At 40.9% G+C, this 17,823-nt stretch overlaps 1 protein-coding gene across 6 annotated transcripts in view; it reads right to left on the minus strand.

Annotated features, from left to right (window-relative positions):
• Positions 1-17,823, minus strand: part of LOC138762226 (collagen alpha-2(I) chain-like) — a 512,086-nt gene that overhangs the window by 40,099 nt on the left and 454,164 nt on the right. For all 6 annotated transcript variants that reach the window (XR_011356852.1, XM_069935862.1, XM_069935881.1 and 3 more), the window contains 4 exons: positions 17,521-17,574; positions 17,218-17,271; positions 3,732-3,785; positions 2,407-2,460 (listed from right to left, as the gene is read on the minus strand). Coding sequence is in view for 5 of the 6 variants with exons in the window: in XM_069935862.1 (XP_069791963.1) it covers positions 2,407-2,460; positions 3,732-3,785; positions 17,218-17,271; positions 17,521-17,574 (216 nt within the window). In the remaining variant the exon portion in view is untranslated. The remainder of the gene's footprint in view (positions 1-2,406; positions 2,461-3,731; positions 3,786-17,217; positions 17,272-17,520; positions 17,575-17,823) is intronic.

Below are 17,823 nucleotides of genomic sequence, written 5' to 3' on the forward strand. Positions count from 1 at the left end.
AAATCCAAGGAAGGATGCGCTGGGTTTGGAGAGGATCCAGAGGAGGTTTACGAGAATGATCCCAGGGATAAGCTTTGGGCCTGGATTTGCTGGAGCACAGAAGGATGGAGGGGGGATCTCATTGAAACAATCTGAATATTGAAAGGGTCATATATGGTGTTTTTATGGAGGGGAACTGCTTTGAGGCTGGTTCCAAGGGCAGAGAGAAATGTGCACTTTTTATAGAGAAGGCTGAAAAAGCTGCTGCAGCGTCGATTTATGAAGAGCTGCGACTCGTTGCGTCCTATGAAGCCAATGGAGGCGGGGCGAATGGTGCCGTGGTGTCGCCTGTCAACATGACGGCATACATACGTGGTGAGCATTGGTTGTCTTTGTTATCCATAATCCCCCACACAGCTGGAACCGCTCTGGCCCATAGCCTTCTAAACCCATCCCATCCATGTATCTGTCCATTATTTTCTTAAACATTGCAATATTACCTGCCCAAACCACCTCCTTCGGCAGCCCATTCCATACACCCATACCCTCTGTGTAAAAAAAAATCATTACCCCTCAGATCCTATATCTGCCTTTCCAGTCGCAATATTTTTCTCTATAAAATGGCCTATAGGGTGGATGTGGAGAAGATGCTTCCAGTAGTGGGAGGTTTGAAGACCAGAGGGCACAGACACATAATAAAAGGATGTCCTTTTAGCGTGGAGATGAGGTGAAATCTCCTCAGCCAAATGGTGGTGAATCTGTGGAATTTGTTGCCAAGATTGGGTAGGTTTAAAGCAGATTGATGGATTCTCGATTACCAACAGCCCTAAATGTTATAGGGAGAAGGCTGGAGAATGGGTCTGAGAGGAAAAATGAGAGGAAAAAAAAACAGACAACATTCCTGGTCAGGTACTGGACTGTGCCAATGGACAGAGGTCCTTACTGAGATCTTCAACACCTCACTGCAGCAGTCCATCATAACTACATATTTCACGACAGCTACCATCATCCCAGTACCAAAGAGGGCAACAATAACAGGTGTCAATGACTACCGCCCAGTGGTAGACCTCCACCATTATGAAATGCTTCAAGCGTTTGGTGATGAAATGTATCAAAGTATACATCCCAGAGATGATGGACCCATTTCAATTCGCCTTCTGATGGAACTGTTCCACTGATGATCCTGTGTCCCTCCACACTGTCACGACCCACCTGGAGAATGATGCCTCATACACCAGGGTGTTGTTCATCGATGTAAGCTTGGCGTTTAATACGATCATTTCCCAGAAGCTAGCAGATAAGCTGTCCTCTCTGGAACTCAACAACTTTCTCTGTAACTGGATTCTGGACTTACTAACTGAAAGACCACAGACTGTCCGGGTCGGTAGGAGAAAGTCGAGCACTGTTATGCTGAGGAACTGGCATGTCTCAGGGCTGTGTGCTCAGCCTGCTCATGTTCACATGACTGACCCACGACTGCATCACCAGATCCAGCTCCAACAGAGCCATCACAACAGTAGTTGACCTCATCAGCAACAACAATAATACAGAGAAGAGTTGGAAAAATCTTGTGAAATTGTGCAAGGTAACAACCTGAGTCTCAACATGAACAAGATAAAAGAGATGATTGTGGACTACCCTCCACCACACATTAATAGTTTGGTAATGGAGAGAGTAGAGGGCACCAGATTCCTTGGAGTCCACTTAAGAAGTGACCTATCCTGGACACATAACATCTCTTCACGCAACAGCGGCTGCACTTCCTGAGAAGACTGAGGCAATCTAAGTTACCAGACACCATCCTGTCAAATTTCTGCAGGAGCTCTATCAAGAGCGTCCTGGCCAGCTGCATCCTAGTGTGGTACAGTTGCTGTAGAGCATCGGATCAGAGGTCAATCCACAGGACCATAGAAGCAGCAGAGAGGATCACTGAGGTCTCCCTTCCCCCATTGATATGATTTACTTGGGTCATTGCTTAAAGATGGCTCGCAAAATCTGTAAGGACCCCTATCATCCCACGTGCAGCATCTTCCAGCTACCCTCATCAGGAAAGAGATACAGAAATATTAGAGCTAGACTCACCAGGCTGAGGAACACCTTCTTCTCATGGCAGTGAAACTACTGAATGAACTGCTAAAACAGCTCTCTGTGACTCTACTATTTATTAATAATTTTTATTTTTTAATGTATGTAAAAAAGACATGTATATAGGTATGTGTATCTGTACTCTTTTTCTTTTTGTGTGTTTGCATGTTTTTCACTGAGGACCAGAGATGTTGGGTTGTACTCGTACTATGGCTTGATAAATGAACTTGAACATCAGCCACAATTTGAATGGTGGAGCAGAGTTAACAGGCTTAAATGGCCTCATACTGCTTCTATGTCTTACGGTGAGAGTATTGCACAGGTGGGTGCGACAGCAGTTACCTTCCGTCCCTTCTCCCTGCCGCTTCCCTTTTCTCCATTCATTCCTGGAATGCCCTGCAAAACCATACAGGACATATATTAATTCTCAAGGTTTACCTAGCAGTCTTCAATGTCATTCTTTATAAAATACAATACAATCTATTCCTTTGGGAGTGTTCAGATATTAGCCTGCAGAAAGGTGCAGGGTGGGAACAGATAGCATGGCTGCAACATGCCCAGCGGTTGAGACAATGTACAGATGGTGCATAGGTGCTGAACCCTGAGAATGTATGGCCTGCACTGGACACTGAGGATGCATGGCCTCACCCTCCATGGAGGTTGCATGGCCTGAGCTGAGCACAGAGGGTGCATATCCTATGCCGAACATGGAGGGAACATGTCTTGCAGTGGACAAGGAGGGTTCATGGCCTGCTCTGAACATGGAGAGTGCATGTTCTGCAATGGACACAGAGGGAGCATATCCTGTGCTGGACATGGAGGGTGCATGGCTTGAGCTGGGCACAGAGAATGCACGGGCCTGCACCATACACCATGTTCTAAGCTGGACACAGAGGACAAGCTGAGCTGACTCTTTAGCCCCAGAGACATCCTGGTGAGCAGAACGGGATCCTAGCTGATGCACCCTAAGTCCAGCCTCCCACACCCTGCTAGTGTCAATAGATCATTGCTGTCAAAGATCGGAACTGACAATTTGTACAATTAGAGTTTGAAAGTAAATCCAATATGTCTAAATAATGTAAAAATACCTTATCTTGGAAGTTAATTAAAGTGTAACATATGCTAATATAAGACAAAAGATAACGTAAAAGTGGAACAATTGATGTAGTTGTTTGTGAAATGCTGTTATAGTGCCAACAACCCTGGTTCGAATCTAGTGCTTTCTGTAAGAAGTTTGTACATGCTCCCAAGAACCTGCGGGAGGTTCCTCCAGTTTCCTTCCAGCATCCAAAATTTATGGGGATAGGAGTTTAATTGGGTGTAATTAGGGCAGCACAGGTTTCCTGGGCTGGAAGGGCCTTCTACCATGCTATATCATTGCAAATAAAGACAGAGGAAAGTTAACACAGATAACCACTTATCTGTGCTCATGTTTGACCCAGATTTACATCTGATTGACACAGCTAGCCCAGTTGGAGAGCTGATGGGCCAAATGCACCATAGGCAGGATTTGCTCTGAAGGCCCAAGAGAGCAGGGAGTCATCAACCCACCACCTTGTTTTTTTTTTGAGGGGATTTCAGATTTATTGTCAGTGCACAAACATGACATCACAAACAACCCTGAGATTCTTTTTTCTGCCGTTTTTTTTTGATGCGCCATGACTTACAGGAGGTCCGATTGAACCGGAAGGCCCTGCTGGACCATGTTCGCCTCTTGGGCCCTGAAATCCAGAAACAGTAAGTTAGTGTTTGCCTGAATTAGCAAAGTCAGCGATAGTTCATTTGTGGAAGGGGCTATCATGGTGCGGAACTCGGGCTCCCGGCGGCAGCATGGATCTCGGGCTCCCAGCATGAGTGGGGCTTCGGTGGGGAGGTGTCAGTGATCGGTGGTGGCTAGCATTTTTTTTGTGAGAATTAAACATTATTTTAATGTTTAAAAAGCCTTACCTTGTTGTTTGTTGTTGTTTAAACACTGTTATAAGTGATTTGCTGTTTTAAAAATATTACCAGTTATCCGAAAAAAAAACATTTATCAGACATAGGCTCGGTCCCTAACATTTTGGATAATCAGAGTTGTTTATTTTCTCAGACTTATTTCAATTACCCCCAATTCCACCCTTTTCTTATAGTCCTTTATAAAGGCCAAATAACTTACTGACTCAGATATCTTTAGGACATGCAAGGAAACCCATGTGGTTACAGGTGGAACATGCAAACTCCACACTGACAAAGCCCGAGCTAAGGTTTGAACTTGGGTCCCTGAATTTGAGAGGCAGCCGACTCACTATGTCACAGAGCTGCCCCTTCTGGCACCTCTGTTCTCTCACACACACCTTGCAGTCAAGGCTGGATTAAGCTCATGTGGGGCCTGTAGCAGAAAGGACACTTACCTGCGTACATGGCCATGTTTCTTCTCACACACATGCACGAGTGCCGGCTGGCACATATGCGATGAGGGGGAAGTGTGACAGCGGCGCACGAAGTGCCGGCTGGCACATGCACGGTGAGGGGGAAGTGTGATGGCAGCATAACTATGCTACTTTTGCTACTAGGTTAATCTGGCACTGCCTGCGATTGTAAAGTCCATGGTTCCAGCGGGCTTGAATTCAGGCTTTAAGATTCATTCTCTGAACAACCTCATCCACTTTTTCTTACACCATGTTTATAATTCCCCCTCCATTGAACACATTTTCATCACTTGTTCACTTGTTGTGTTCACCCTGTATCACAGGGTGAGGCGTGACCATCTGGACACCCAAGGCGACTTGGGCCCACGCTTTCACCTGGACAAATGGAAGCAGGCCCATAACAACAATACATGTGGACTACGCTGCAATGGCACAAGGAATCCCCCTGTGCCATCTTGATAATGCCAGGGACAAGAAGCTTGTAGGCCCAATCTGCTTTCGATTATAATAACAATGGACAGTTGGTATCCGTGGTATGACTGTTGAGTCCCTCCAACTTAGTTAAGATCAGTTGCACTCAATAATCTATTTTTACCTTGTGTTCTTGATATAATGGCTAAAGTTTAAGGAGTGTTTGTGAGGGGAGTTGCCAGGACATGGGGGCCTGAGCTACAGGGAGAGGTTGAGCAGGCTGGGAGTTTATACCTTGGAGCACAGGGGGATGAAGGGTGATCTCATGGAGGTGTACAAAATAAAAAGAGGAATAGATTGGGTGAACACACAGAGTCTTTTTGCCCAGAGAAGGGGAATCAGTATCCAGAGGACATTGGTTTAAGGCGAGGGTGGAGAGTGTGACAATTATGTTGTGTTTGTATTGTAAATAGATATGTTTTTGGGAGATAAATTGGGGAAGGTTTTTTAGTTTAGGTCACATACAAGCACTTTAAAAATTTTATTTTTTATTTTTCACACTATAAACCATATTGACCAAGATACATACAGACATTTTTTTCTCTTGAATATATACAGTGTCATTTTCTCCCCCTTTTTCCCCCTCCCTTCCCTCCCTCCCTCACCCCTCCTCCCATTCACCCGAAGTTCAATCTATAAGATACATTAAACTCGTTAAACAATGTTGTCACTTAATAAAAATAAACAAGAAATTTTACTGAGTCAGTTCTTTTCGTTGTCTTCTCCTTCTGTCATTTTAGGTGGTGGAAGTCCATGGTAGAATTTCTCTATTGTATTTCATGTATGGCTCCCATATTTGTTAGAATATTGTGATGTTATTTCTTTAATTATCTGTTATTTTTTCTAATGGAATACATTTATTCATTTCTATGTACCATTGTTGTATTCTCAAATTGTCTTCTAATTTCCAGGTTGACATAATACAGTTTTTTGCTACAGCTAGGGCTATCATAACAAATCTTTTTTGTGCTCCATCCAAATCTAGTCCAAATTCTTTATTTCTTATATTACTTAGGAGGAAGATCTCTGGGTTTTTTGGTATATTGCTTTTTGTGATTTTATTTAATATCTGGTTTAGATCTTCCCAAAATTTTTTCACTTTCTCACATGTCCAAATTGCATGAATTGTTGTTCCCGTTTCCTTTTTACAGCAAAAACATCTGTCTGATACTGTTGGATCCCACTTATTTAACTTTTAAGGTGTGATGAATAGCCTGTGTATCCAGTTATATTGTATCATGCGTAACCTCGTGTTTATTGTATTTCTCATTGTTCCGGAGCACAGCTTTTCCCATGTTTCATTCTTTACCTTTATGTTTAGATCTTGTTCCCATTTTTGTTTAGGTTTACCGTTTGTTTCCTCATTCTCCTTTTCTTGCAGTTTGATGTACATGTTTGTTACAAATTTTTTAATTATCATTGTGTCGGTAACCATATATTCAAAATTGCTTCCTTCAGGTAACATCAGATTGTTTCCCAATTTGTCCTTCAAGTAGGTTTTCAGTTGGTGGTATGCAAACATTGTATCGTGAGTTATGTTATATTTATCCTTCATTTGTTCAAAGGATAATAATTTATTTCCCGAAAAACAATTTTCTATTCTTTTGATCCCTTTTCTCTCCCATTCTCTAAAGGAAAGGTTATTTATTGTGAAAGGGATTAGTTGATTTTGCGTCAATATTAGTTTTGGTAGTTGGTAATTTGTTTTATTCCTTTCTACATGAATCTTCTTCCAAATGTTGAGCAGATGATGCAATACCGGTGAATTCCTAAATTGCACCAATTTTCATCCCATTTATATAGTATATGTTCAAGTATCTTCTCCCCTATTTTATCTAGTTCAAATCTGGTCCAATCTGGTTTTTCCCTTGTTTGATAAAAATCTGATAGGTATCTTAATTGTGTGGCTCTATAATAATTCTTAAAGTTTGGTAGTTGTAAGCCTCCTTGTTTGTACCGTTCTGTTAATTTATCTAGTGCTATCCTTGGTTTCCCCCCTTTCCATAAGAATTTCCTTATTATTTTCTTTAACTCCTTGAAGAATCTCTCTGTTAGGTGAATTGGTAATGACTGAAATAGGTATTGTATCCTTGGGAAAATGTTAATTTTAATACAGTTTATCCTTCCTATCAGTGTTAGTGGTAAGTCTTTCCAATGCTCTAAGTCGTCTTGTAATTTTTTTCATTAATGGATGATAATTTAGTTTGTATAGATGGCCGAGATTTTTATTTAGCTGTATACCTAGGTATCGCATTGCTTGTGTTTGCCATCTAAATGGTGATTCTTTCTTAAACTTTGTGAAATCCGCATTATTCATTGGCATTGCTTCACTTTTATTTGCGTTGATCTTGTACCCCGATACTTCTCCATATTCCTTCAATTTCCTATGTAATTCTTTTATTGATATTTCTGGTTCTGTTAAGTATATTATTCTTCTTTGGCTTGGCTTCGCAGACGAAGATTTATGGAGGGGGTAAATGTCCACGTCAGCTGCAGGCTCGTTTGTGGCTGATAAGTCCGATGCGGGACAGGCAGACACGGTTGCAGCGGTTGCAGGGGAAAATTGGTTGATTGGGGTTGGGTGTTGGGTTTTTCCTCCTTTGCCTTTTGTCAGTGAGATGGGCTCTGCGGTCTTCTTCAAAGGAGGTTGCTGCCCACCAAACTGTGAGGCGCCAAGATGCACGGTTTGAGGCGATATCAGCCCACTGGCGGTGGTCAATGTGGCAGGCACCAAGAGATATCTTTAGGCAGTCCTTGTACCTTTTCTTTGGTGCACCTCTGTCACGGTGGCCAGTGGAGAGCTCGCCATATAACACGATCTTGGGAAGGCGATGGTCCTCCATTCTGGAGATGTGACCCACCCAGCACAGCTGGATCTTCAGCAGCGTGGACTCTATGCTGTCGACCTCTGCCATCTCGAGTACTTCGACGATAGGGATGAAAGCGCTCCAATGAATGTTGAGGATGGAGCGGAGACAACACTGGTGGAAGCATTCTAGGAGCCGTAGGTGATGCCGGTAGAGGACCCATGATTCGGAGCCGAACAGGAGTGTGGGTATGACAACGGCTCTGTATACGCTTATCTTTGTGAGGTTTTTCAGTTGGTTGTTTTTCCAGACTCTTTTGTGTAGTCTTCCAAACGTCATCTGCAAATAGACTGATTTTATATTCCTTCTCTTTTCTTTTTATACCTCTTATTTTATTTTATGTTCTTATCAGTTCTGCTAGTGGTTCTATAGCTAACGCGAACAATGAGGGAGATAATGGACATCCCTGCCTTGTTGATCTGCTTAAGTTAAATTGTTTTGATATATATCCATTTATTGTCACTTTCGCCAATGGCCCCTTATATAATGCTTTAATCCAATTAATATATTTCTCTGGTAGGCTGAATTTTTGTAGTACTTTGAATAAATAATTCCATTCTACTCTGTCAAAGGCCTTCTCTGCGTCTAAAGCAACTGCTACTGTTTGAGTTTTATTTCCTTCTACTGCATGAATGAAGCTAATAAATTTACAGATATTGTCCGTTGTTCATCTTTTTTTAATAAATCCAGTTTGGTCTAGATTTACTATTTTTGGTACATAGTCTGCCAATCTGTTTGCTAATAGTTTAGCTATTATCTTATAATCTGTGTTATTGGTCTATATGACGCTGGTGCTACTGGATCTTTCCCTGTCTTTGGTATTACTGTAATTATTGCTGTTTTGCATGAATCTGGTATGTTTTGTGTTTTATCAATCTGGTTGATTACTTCCAGGAGGGGAGGAATTAATAAGTCTTTAAATGTTTTATAGAATTCTATTTGGAATCCATCCTCTCCTGGTGTTTTATTGTTCGGTAGTTTTTTTAATATTTCCTGTAATTCTTCTATTTCAAATGGTTTTATTAATTTATTTTGCTCCTCTGTTTGTAATTTCGGTATTTCAATTTTAGTTAGAAATTCATCTATTTTGTCTTCTTTCCCTTCGTTTTCAGTTTGATATAGTTACTCATAGAATTCCCTGAAGTTTTCATTGATCTCCGTTGGTTTATATGTAATTTGTTTGTCCTTTTTCCTTAATGCCAATACCATTCTTTTAGTTTGTTCTGTCTTAAGCTGCCACGCTAGAATTTTGTGTGTTTTTTCTCCTAGCTCATAATATTTCTGTTTTGTCTTCATTATGTTCTTCTCCACCTTATATATTTGTAGTGTTTCATATTTTATTTTTTTATCTGCCAATTCTCTTCTTTTAGTTGTATCTTCCTTTATTGCTAATTCTTTTTCTATATTTGTTATTTTCCTTTCCAACTGTTCTGTTTCCCGATTGTAGTCCTTCTTCATCTTAGTTACATAACTTATTATTTGTCCTCTGATGAATGCTTTCATTGCGTACCATAGTATAAACTTATCTTTCACTGATTCTGTATTTATTTCAAAGTACATTTTAATTTGTCGTTCAATGAATTCTGTAAAATCCTGTCTTTTAAGTTGCATGGAGTTTAATCTCCATCTATACATTCTTGGTGGGATGTCCTCTCGCTCTATTGCCAATAACAGGGGTGAGTGGTCCGATAATAGTCTAGCTTTATATTCCGTTTTCCTAACTCTCCCTTGAATGTGGGCTGATAACAGGAATAGGTCTATCCTTGAGTATGTTTTGTGTCTACCCGAATAATATGAATATTCCTTTTCCTTTGGGTGTTGTTTCCTTCATATATCCAAAAGTTGCATTTCTTGCATCGATTTAATTATAAATTTGGTTACTTTGTTCTTTCTGTTAGTTTTTTTTCCAGTTTTATCCATGTTTGAGTCCAAATTAAGGTTCAATTCCCCTTCTATTAGTATTTTCCCTTGCGTATCTGCTATCTTCAAAAAGATATCTTGCATAAATTTTTGATCTACTTCATTAGGCGAGTATACATTGAGTAAATTCCAAACTTCTGAATATACCTGACATTTTATCATTACATATCTCCCTGCTGGATCTATTATTTCCTCTTCTATTTTGATTGGTACATTTTTATTGATTAATATAGCTACTCCTCTGGCTTTTGAATTATATGATGCTGCTGTTACATGTCCTATCCAATCTCTCTTTAATTTCTTGTGTTCAACTTCAGTTAGATGTGTTTCTTGTACGAATGCTATATCATTTTTTTCTTTTTTCAGTAAATTTAACAGTTTCTTCCTTTTGATTTGGTTATGTATTCCATTAATATTTAAAGTCATATAGTTCAACATAGTCATTTCATACTTTGTTTATCTTTCCTTTCCATTTCCTCATCACCACCTTCCCTTCTTATACATTTCTGCTTTCTTTTTTTGAACACATTATAAGACAACATTTCTAAAACATAAAATATTTCCACTAAAATTCCTTTAACCCCAATAGTCCCTCCCCTTTCTGAGTTGCCCTTTGTCCCTTGTCGGGGAACCACATCTCCTCTCTCCGTTTGGATTTGCGAATCAGCTCGCAAGCGTCCACTGATTTCGCAGTGACTGTTATTCTTCCCCACCCAGCCCCCCCAGAAAAGATTTTAATCTTAGTATATAACAAAGGTCACTCTCTTAATTCCCCCCTTACTTCCTTTCTTCCCTTTCTTTCCCTTCTTAGTTCTTACTTATACTCTATTTTTATATATATTATATATATATATATATATATATATATATAGTTTGTTGTCATTTTTGTTCTAGTTACATCTCTTCATCTCTCTGTCTGTTTTGTAGTTGTTCTGCAAATTTTCGTGCTTTTTCTGGATCCGAGAATAGTTTGCCTCACTGCCCTGGGATAACTATTTTAAGTAACGCTGGGTATTTTAACATAAATTTATAACCTTTTTTCCATAGGGTCGTTTTTGCTGCATTAAACTCCTTCCTCTTCTTCAGGAGTTCAAAACTTATATCTAGATAGAAAAAAATTTCTTGACCCTTGTATTCCAGTGGCTTTTTTGTCTTCTCTTATTTTTTTCATTGCCTTCTCCAATATATTTTCTCTTGTTGTATATCTTAGGAATTTTACTAGAATGGATCTTGGTTTTTGTTGTGGTTGTGGTTTAGGGGCTAATGTTCTGTGTGCCCCTTCTATTTCCATTTCTTCCTGTAATTCTGGTCTTCCTAGGACCCTGGGGATCCATTCTTTTATAAATTCTTTCATATTTTTGCCTTCTTCATCTTCCTTAAGGCCCACTATCTTTATATTGTTTCTTCTATTATAATTTTCCATTATATCTATCTTCTGAGCTAACAGCTCCTGTGTTTCTTTAACTTTTTTATCAGATTCTTCTAATTTCATTTTTAAGTCATCTACTTCCATTTCTATGGCTGTTTCTCATTCTTCCACCTTGTCTACTCTTTTTCCTATATCTGTCATGACCATCTCTAATCTATTCACTTTTTCTTCTGTACCTTTTATTCTTCTTTTTATTTCACTGAATTCTTGTGTCAGCCATTCTTTTAATGTTTCCATATATTCTTTAAAATTATTTTTATCCATGTACTGTCCCTTCCCTTCATCTTCCATTTCTCTGTGTAGAGTTTGATGTTCTTCCTCCTCTTCTTCTGAGTCCAACTCCAGGATCTGTGTCTTTTACCTCTGTCTCTTCTGATTTTCTTGTTGGGTTGTTTATTTTATTTTGTTGGGTATTTTTGGTCTTCTTATATTTATTAAAAGTGTCTTGGTGTTGATCTTCTTCTCTGAGTTGGTCATCTGTTGTTTCTTTGATTTCCTATTTTTATTCTCTTCCTTCTTGTTCTCGTTATTTTCTATGTTTTCCTGTTGAGAGTCTTGCTGTTGTGTTGTACTTGTCTGTTTCAGCTGTGGAAATTTACTCCTCAGCTGGTCCCCCCTCCCGTCGGTGTTGTTTTTGTCTTGCGCATCGCGCATGCGCGGTTGCGCACTTTTGTTTGGCTCTGTGAGCCATCTTTGTATTCCTGAGTTCAGGGTTTCCACTGACCTCAGGGAGCGGGCTTCTCTCTCCATGGAGGGCCTCCTCATACCGTTAAGGCCTTCACCTTCCTCCTCCGACGTCCTTCCTTCTTCTTTTCTTCCCGTTGTTTTTGGTTTTTCTTTCTTTGCTGCCATTTTCTCCACACTTTCACTTTCAATTTGTTATGGTTTCTGTGTTAGTGACTTTGTTTTTTCTCTACCTTTTTTTTTACTTTTCTGGAGAGGGCTGGAGTTCCCCTACCGGCCACTACTCCATCACGTGACTCCCTTCACATACAAGCACTTCAAAACAGATCTCATTTAAAATATGGAGTTCTGCTCAAGTCAGACAGGGTGGCTCCTGGGTTCCTTTGTAAAAACTTTGGAGAGTCCCCAAGAAACTTCACTACTGTTTCAAAACTGTTGTGTTGAAAAGCAACAGATGAAAGGGATTGGTGGAGTAGTTCGGAGCTGCAGACTGTCTGGGAGGGCAGTTTGCTGTTCTAAGAGTGTCATGTGGTTTTTTGCAAGCAGAGAGAGTTGAACAGCTTTTTCTCTGAGAGAGAGAGAGAGAGAGAGAGAGATCAGTTTTGCAGTGCTACATTCAGGCGCAGCAGCTGGGACTGGAACAGGAAAAGCTGGCAAGCTTGTGGAAAACCCCATTTGGAAGATGGGTTGTGAGTGCTTAGTTCAGCCTGGTCAAAACCCTTGTGGTTCATGCAAGATGAGAGGACTGCCTGTCTAAATATTCACTTGAAATAAGAGAAACAAAAAGGAACTCTTTGGTGAACTGAAAGAAAGAGGTCATCATCTGGAGAACCCTGATGGGGCAAGTTTCTTCAGCAAGACACTGAAGGGATCAGCTTGTGTCCTGGAACAAAATATCTCTCTGAAAACCGACAAGAACCTTCCTGAGTGGTAACCATTCAAGCACCAAAGCCTGGTGAAGATACATAAATGTTAAATTCTGTGCACACTATAAAAATTGCCTGATATTGGTGAACTTGAAGGAGTGAGAAGAAGTGAGATTGGACTATGAATCAAAGAATTTTTCTGAGCTTGCATACACTACATACACGTGCACTTAGAATTAGAAGGGGGCTAACTTAGGTTAGTTAAGTTAATAGTAATGTCAAAATTTGATCCTGATTTCATGTTTAAAGATAATTAAAAGCAACTTTTGTTTAAGTAACCATTTGTCTTGGTGAATATCTATTCCTGCTGGGTTTTGGGGTCCTTTGGGTTCGTAACAAGAGACTCAACAGGAACTGAGGGGTAATGATTTTTTTACACAGAGGGTATGGGTGTATGGAATGGGCTGCCGAAGGAGGTGGTTTGGGCTGGCAATATTGCAACGTTTAAGAAACAAATGGTCAGATACATGGATGGGATGGGTTTAGAAGGCTATGGGCCAAATGTAGGCAGGTAGGAGTTGTGTGGGTGGAACATTTTTGTTGGCGTTGGAAAGTGGAGCTGAAGGGGCTGTTCCCATAGATGCAGGAGTGACTGATTATTTACTTATGCAAGCAGCGACACACAAAGCAACAAGATTTCTAAGCAGGCAATAATTAAAAGCTGGAACAGATATGTGTTGAGCTGAAATGATGAAATCTGATTCCAGTGGATTTAGGAATGGAACTGTCATTTTAATGATAATTTCAATGTGGAAAGAATTCTAAGACAAGGAACAAGGGTCGATGCTCTCAGCAAATTTTCCTTCTCCAATTTCTCTTGCAAGGCTTTCATGCCATATTATATGACGAAATGTCAAGTGCCTGTCTGTTTACCCTTAGTTTTGTATCTTTTGCAAAATGTCATTTGAGATTTTTTATTTCTTCATGGGGTGGCACAGTTGGCAGAGTGATTAAAACAATGCCTTTACAGTGCCAGCAATCGGGACTGGAGTTCGAATCCCGTGCTGTCTGTAAGGAGTTTGTATGTTCTCCCTGTGTGTGTGTGTGTGTGTGGGTGTGTGTGGGTGCGCGTGCGTGCGCGTGCGTGCGCGTGCGTGCGCGTGCGTGCGTGCGCGTGCGTGCGCGTGTGTGTGTGTGTGTGTGTGTGTGGGTTTTCCCCTGGGGCTCTGGTTTCCTCCTATCATTGAAAAATGTACTAGAAGTGTAGGTCAATTGGATGTAATTGAAAGGCACAGTTTTGTGGGCCAAAATGGTCTGTTACTATGCTGCATGTTTAAAAAAATCCTTCCAGGACTTTGAATAACTGAAAATTGTATCCTGAATCACAAGGGCTTTAAATATCTTATACACATCATAGAACCACATAACATTTAGAAGAGAAACAGGCCTTTCAGCCCTTCTAATCTGTGCTAAACTATTATTCTGTTCAGTCCCATTGACCTGTACCCAGTCAAGATCCCTCCATAATCCTCCTCCCATTCATGCAACTGTCCAAATATTTCTTAAATGTTAAAATTGAGCACCTCATAACTTTAGCTGGCAGCTTGTTCTACATTCCAATGACTCTCTGTGTGAAGAAGTTCCCCCAAATGTTTCCTGTAAGCTTCTCCCCTTTCACCTTTAACCCCTGATTTCTGGTTTGTATCTCAGCTAACCTTCATGCAAAAAGCCTGCTTGCATTCACTCCATTTATACCCCTCATATTGTGTATACATCTTTCAAACCTCACTTCTATTCCACTCATGTGGCACTGTCACTGATGTGGACCTCGGAGAGAAGGGAGCGGAGACACGGTGCTAGTCCACAGGGTCCTACTGATGTCGACGGCTCCCTACAGGTGCTAAATGGCCTATTAAAGGAGCTGATGGTGACTTTTTGTAAATCCTGCAACCACGGATGACTGTACCCAACCACAGAGCTTGTTCTGGGCATCGCACCATGAGGGGTGGCATACTTCGGGGAGCAGCAGGCTGGCACAGGGCACTAGAAACAGGGAGAACAGGCTCCATTGAGACAGGGAAGTGCAGGAGACGACCCAACAGGACAGTGACTACCCCAGCGGACCAGCAAGGACCTCAGTGATTGAAGGACCAACAGAGCTGCAGGGAGACTGACTCATGGGTATGAGGCATCGGAGCTGAGGTTTGAGGAGGTACTGAAGACATGAAGGGCCCCCAAAGAGCCTTGGGCACTGAAGACTTGCTGATCATATCAGAGATTTGGATCTGGAGCTTGGGTTGCTGATGGATTGAATGGGAGTCTGTCCAACTAAAGAGGCTGCAGGAGTGCTGGAGACACTCAGTGTCCCTGAAGGGTCTCTCTTTTGCTTCTCTTTTCCTATTGTTAGGGGCGCCGTGGAATGTTAATGGTGACTCTTTGTTTACCTTATTTTTAATGTGTTATTATGTGACAATAAAAGGAACCTTTGAATTCCTCAAATACTGGTAACATCCTCATAAATCTCCTCTTCACTCTTTCATTCTTATTGATATGTTGTAGTTAGCTGACCACGATACTCCAAATTTGACATCACCAACGCCTTTATACAACTTAACCATAACATCTCAACTCCTATACTAAATACTTCGATTTATGAAGGCCAATATGCCAAAAGCTTTCTTTACAACCTTTGATATTACTTTCAGGGAATTGTGTATCTGTATTCCCAGATCCCTCTGTTCTACTGCACTCCTCTGTGCCCTACCATTGACTGTGTATGTCCTTTCTTGGTTTGCCCTTCCAAAATGCAACACCTCACATTTGTCCTCATTAAATTCTATCTGCCATTTTTCCAGTTGGTCCAGATCCCTCTTCAAGCTTTGAAAGCCTTTGTTGCTTATATTTTTTTTAGACATACAACACGGTAACTGGCCATTCGGCCCACGAGTCCGTGCCGCCCAATTTGTCCACTGCTCCCCCATCTTTGTGTCATTTGCAAATTTGCTGATCCAGTTTACCACATTATCATACATCACGGGGTCTTAGGATGGTAACAGCACATTCCTGGCAATGCTTTTTAAATGCAGCCACTTTATCTAAGCTGAAACTATATATTGAACACTACAACACAGTACAGGCCCTTCAGTTGTGCCAGCTTATATTAACCTACTCCACAGATATCTAATTTTTCCTGACCCATAGAACATTACAGCCCAGCATCAGACCCTTCAGCTCTTCTAGTCTATGCTGAACTATTATTCTGCCTCGTCCCTTTGACCTGCATCTAGTCCATATCCCTCCATACCCCTTTGATCCATATGCCTGTCCAATTTTTCCTTAACATTTATCATCGTGCAGATGAGACGAAAGTTGGAGGTGTTATGGATAGTGTAGAAGGTTGCCATAGGTTACAACAGGATGTAGACAGAAGGCACAGTTGGGCAGAAAAGTGGGAGGTGGAGTTCAATCTGGATAAGCATTTTGGTAGGTCAAACTTGAAGGCAGAGTACAAAGTTAATGACAAGATTCTTAACAGCGTGTAAGAACAGAAGAACCTTGGGGTCCAAATCCATAGATCTCTCAAAGTTGCTGCACAGGTTGAGAGGATTGTTAAAAAAGGCTTATGGTACTTTGGCTTTCATGAGTCAGGGGAATTGAGTTCAAGAGCCGTGAGGTAATGTAATAGCACTATAAAATCTTGGTTAGATCACACTTTGAATATCATGTTCAGTTCTGGTTGCCTCATTGAAGGAAGGATCTGGAAGCTTTGGAGAGAGTGCAGGGGAGATTTACCAGGATGTTGTCTGGATTAAAGAACACATCTTATGAAATAAGATTAACAGAGTTAGGACTTTCCTCTTTGTAGCATAGAAGGATGAGAGGGGAATTAATAGAGGTCTTCAAGATTATGAGAGCCATGGATTGGGTGGACTGCCAGAACCTTTTTCCTAGGCAAGAGTAACAAACACCAAAGGACATCCATACAGGGTGATGGGAGGAAAGTATAGGGGAAACATCAGGAGTAAGTTTTTTTTTTAGTACACAGAGAGTAGTGGAACTTTTGAAATGCATTGCCAGGTGGTGGATGCTGGTACAATAGGGACATTTAAAAAGACTCTTCGACAGGCATATGGATAAAAGAAAAAGTAAGATTTAGTTTGTTGAGTAGATTTCTATAGTTCACCACAACATCATGGGCCTAAGGGCCTGTACTGTCCTGTAATGTTCTATGTTTAAATGTCAAAATTGAGCCTGCATTCATCACTTCAGCTGGTAGCTCATTCCACACACCCATCACTCTCTGAGTGAAGAAATTCTACCTGATATTCCCCCTAAATTTCTCCCCTTTCACATTTAACTCATCTCCTCTGGGTTGTATCTCACCGAACGTCAGTGGATAAAAAGCCTACTTGCATTTATTCCATCTACCATCATCCTCAATGTTTTTTTAACATCCATTTACTGATCTAAAAGTCTTAACATTCTAGAAAGTGAAATATAGTATTTACCTTGTAGCCTTTTTTCCCTCTTGGTCCTCTTGGCCCTGCTTTCCCTCTCCACCCCTAGCAAAGAGAAGAAATTGTCAGTTATACAGCACAGATACAGGGCCTTCAGCCCAACTTGCCCATTCTGACCAGCTCATCCACCTAAACTAGTTCCATTAGCCTGTGTTTGGCCCATAACAACTAAACTTTTCCTATTCATGTACCTGTCCCCACAATATTAATTATTAATGTGGTGACATTTTTCACCAGGCACATGTGATTTGATCCAAAGAGCAAGGAACTTTGGGGACAGGCTTTGGTACATACCCCTCTTCCTGGATAACCTGGATCTCCTGGAACTCCATCAATCCCATGATCACCCTTAAGATAGAAACATAAATATTATTACCCATAGTACAAAGAATCCTAGTACTGCTAGAGTACAGACAGAGGACATTTGAATCATCAAGCCCATACCCAGTTCAGGTACATAAGTCCTGCCAGTCCCATCACATAGATGATCAGGACTGAGAGGGAACATTGCTGGTGGATGTGGGCTGTTATATCCAGATGTTCACATCAGTATTTTACTTCCATAATTTTGCTTCACCTGTGTTATTGTAATGGCAA

This window comes from Narcine bancroftii, chromosome 1 (genome assembly GCF_036971445.1).
Source record: "Narcine bancroftii isolate sNarBan1 chromosome 1, sNarBan1.hap1, whole genome shotgun sequence".
NCBI classification, from domain to species: Eukaryota; Metazoa; Chordata; class Chondrichthyes; order Torpediniformes; family Narcinidae; genus Narcine; species Narcine bancroftii.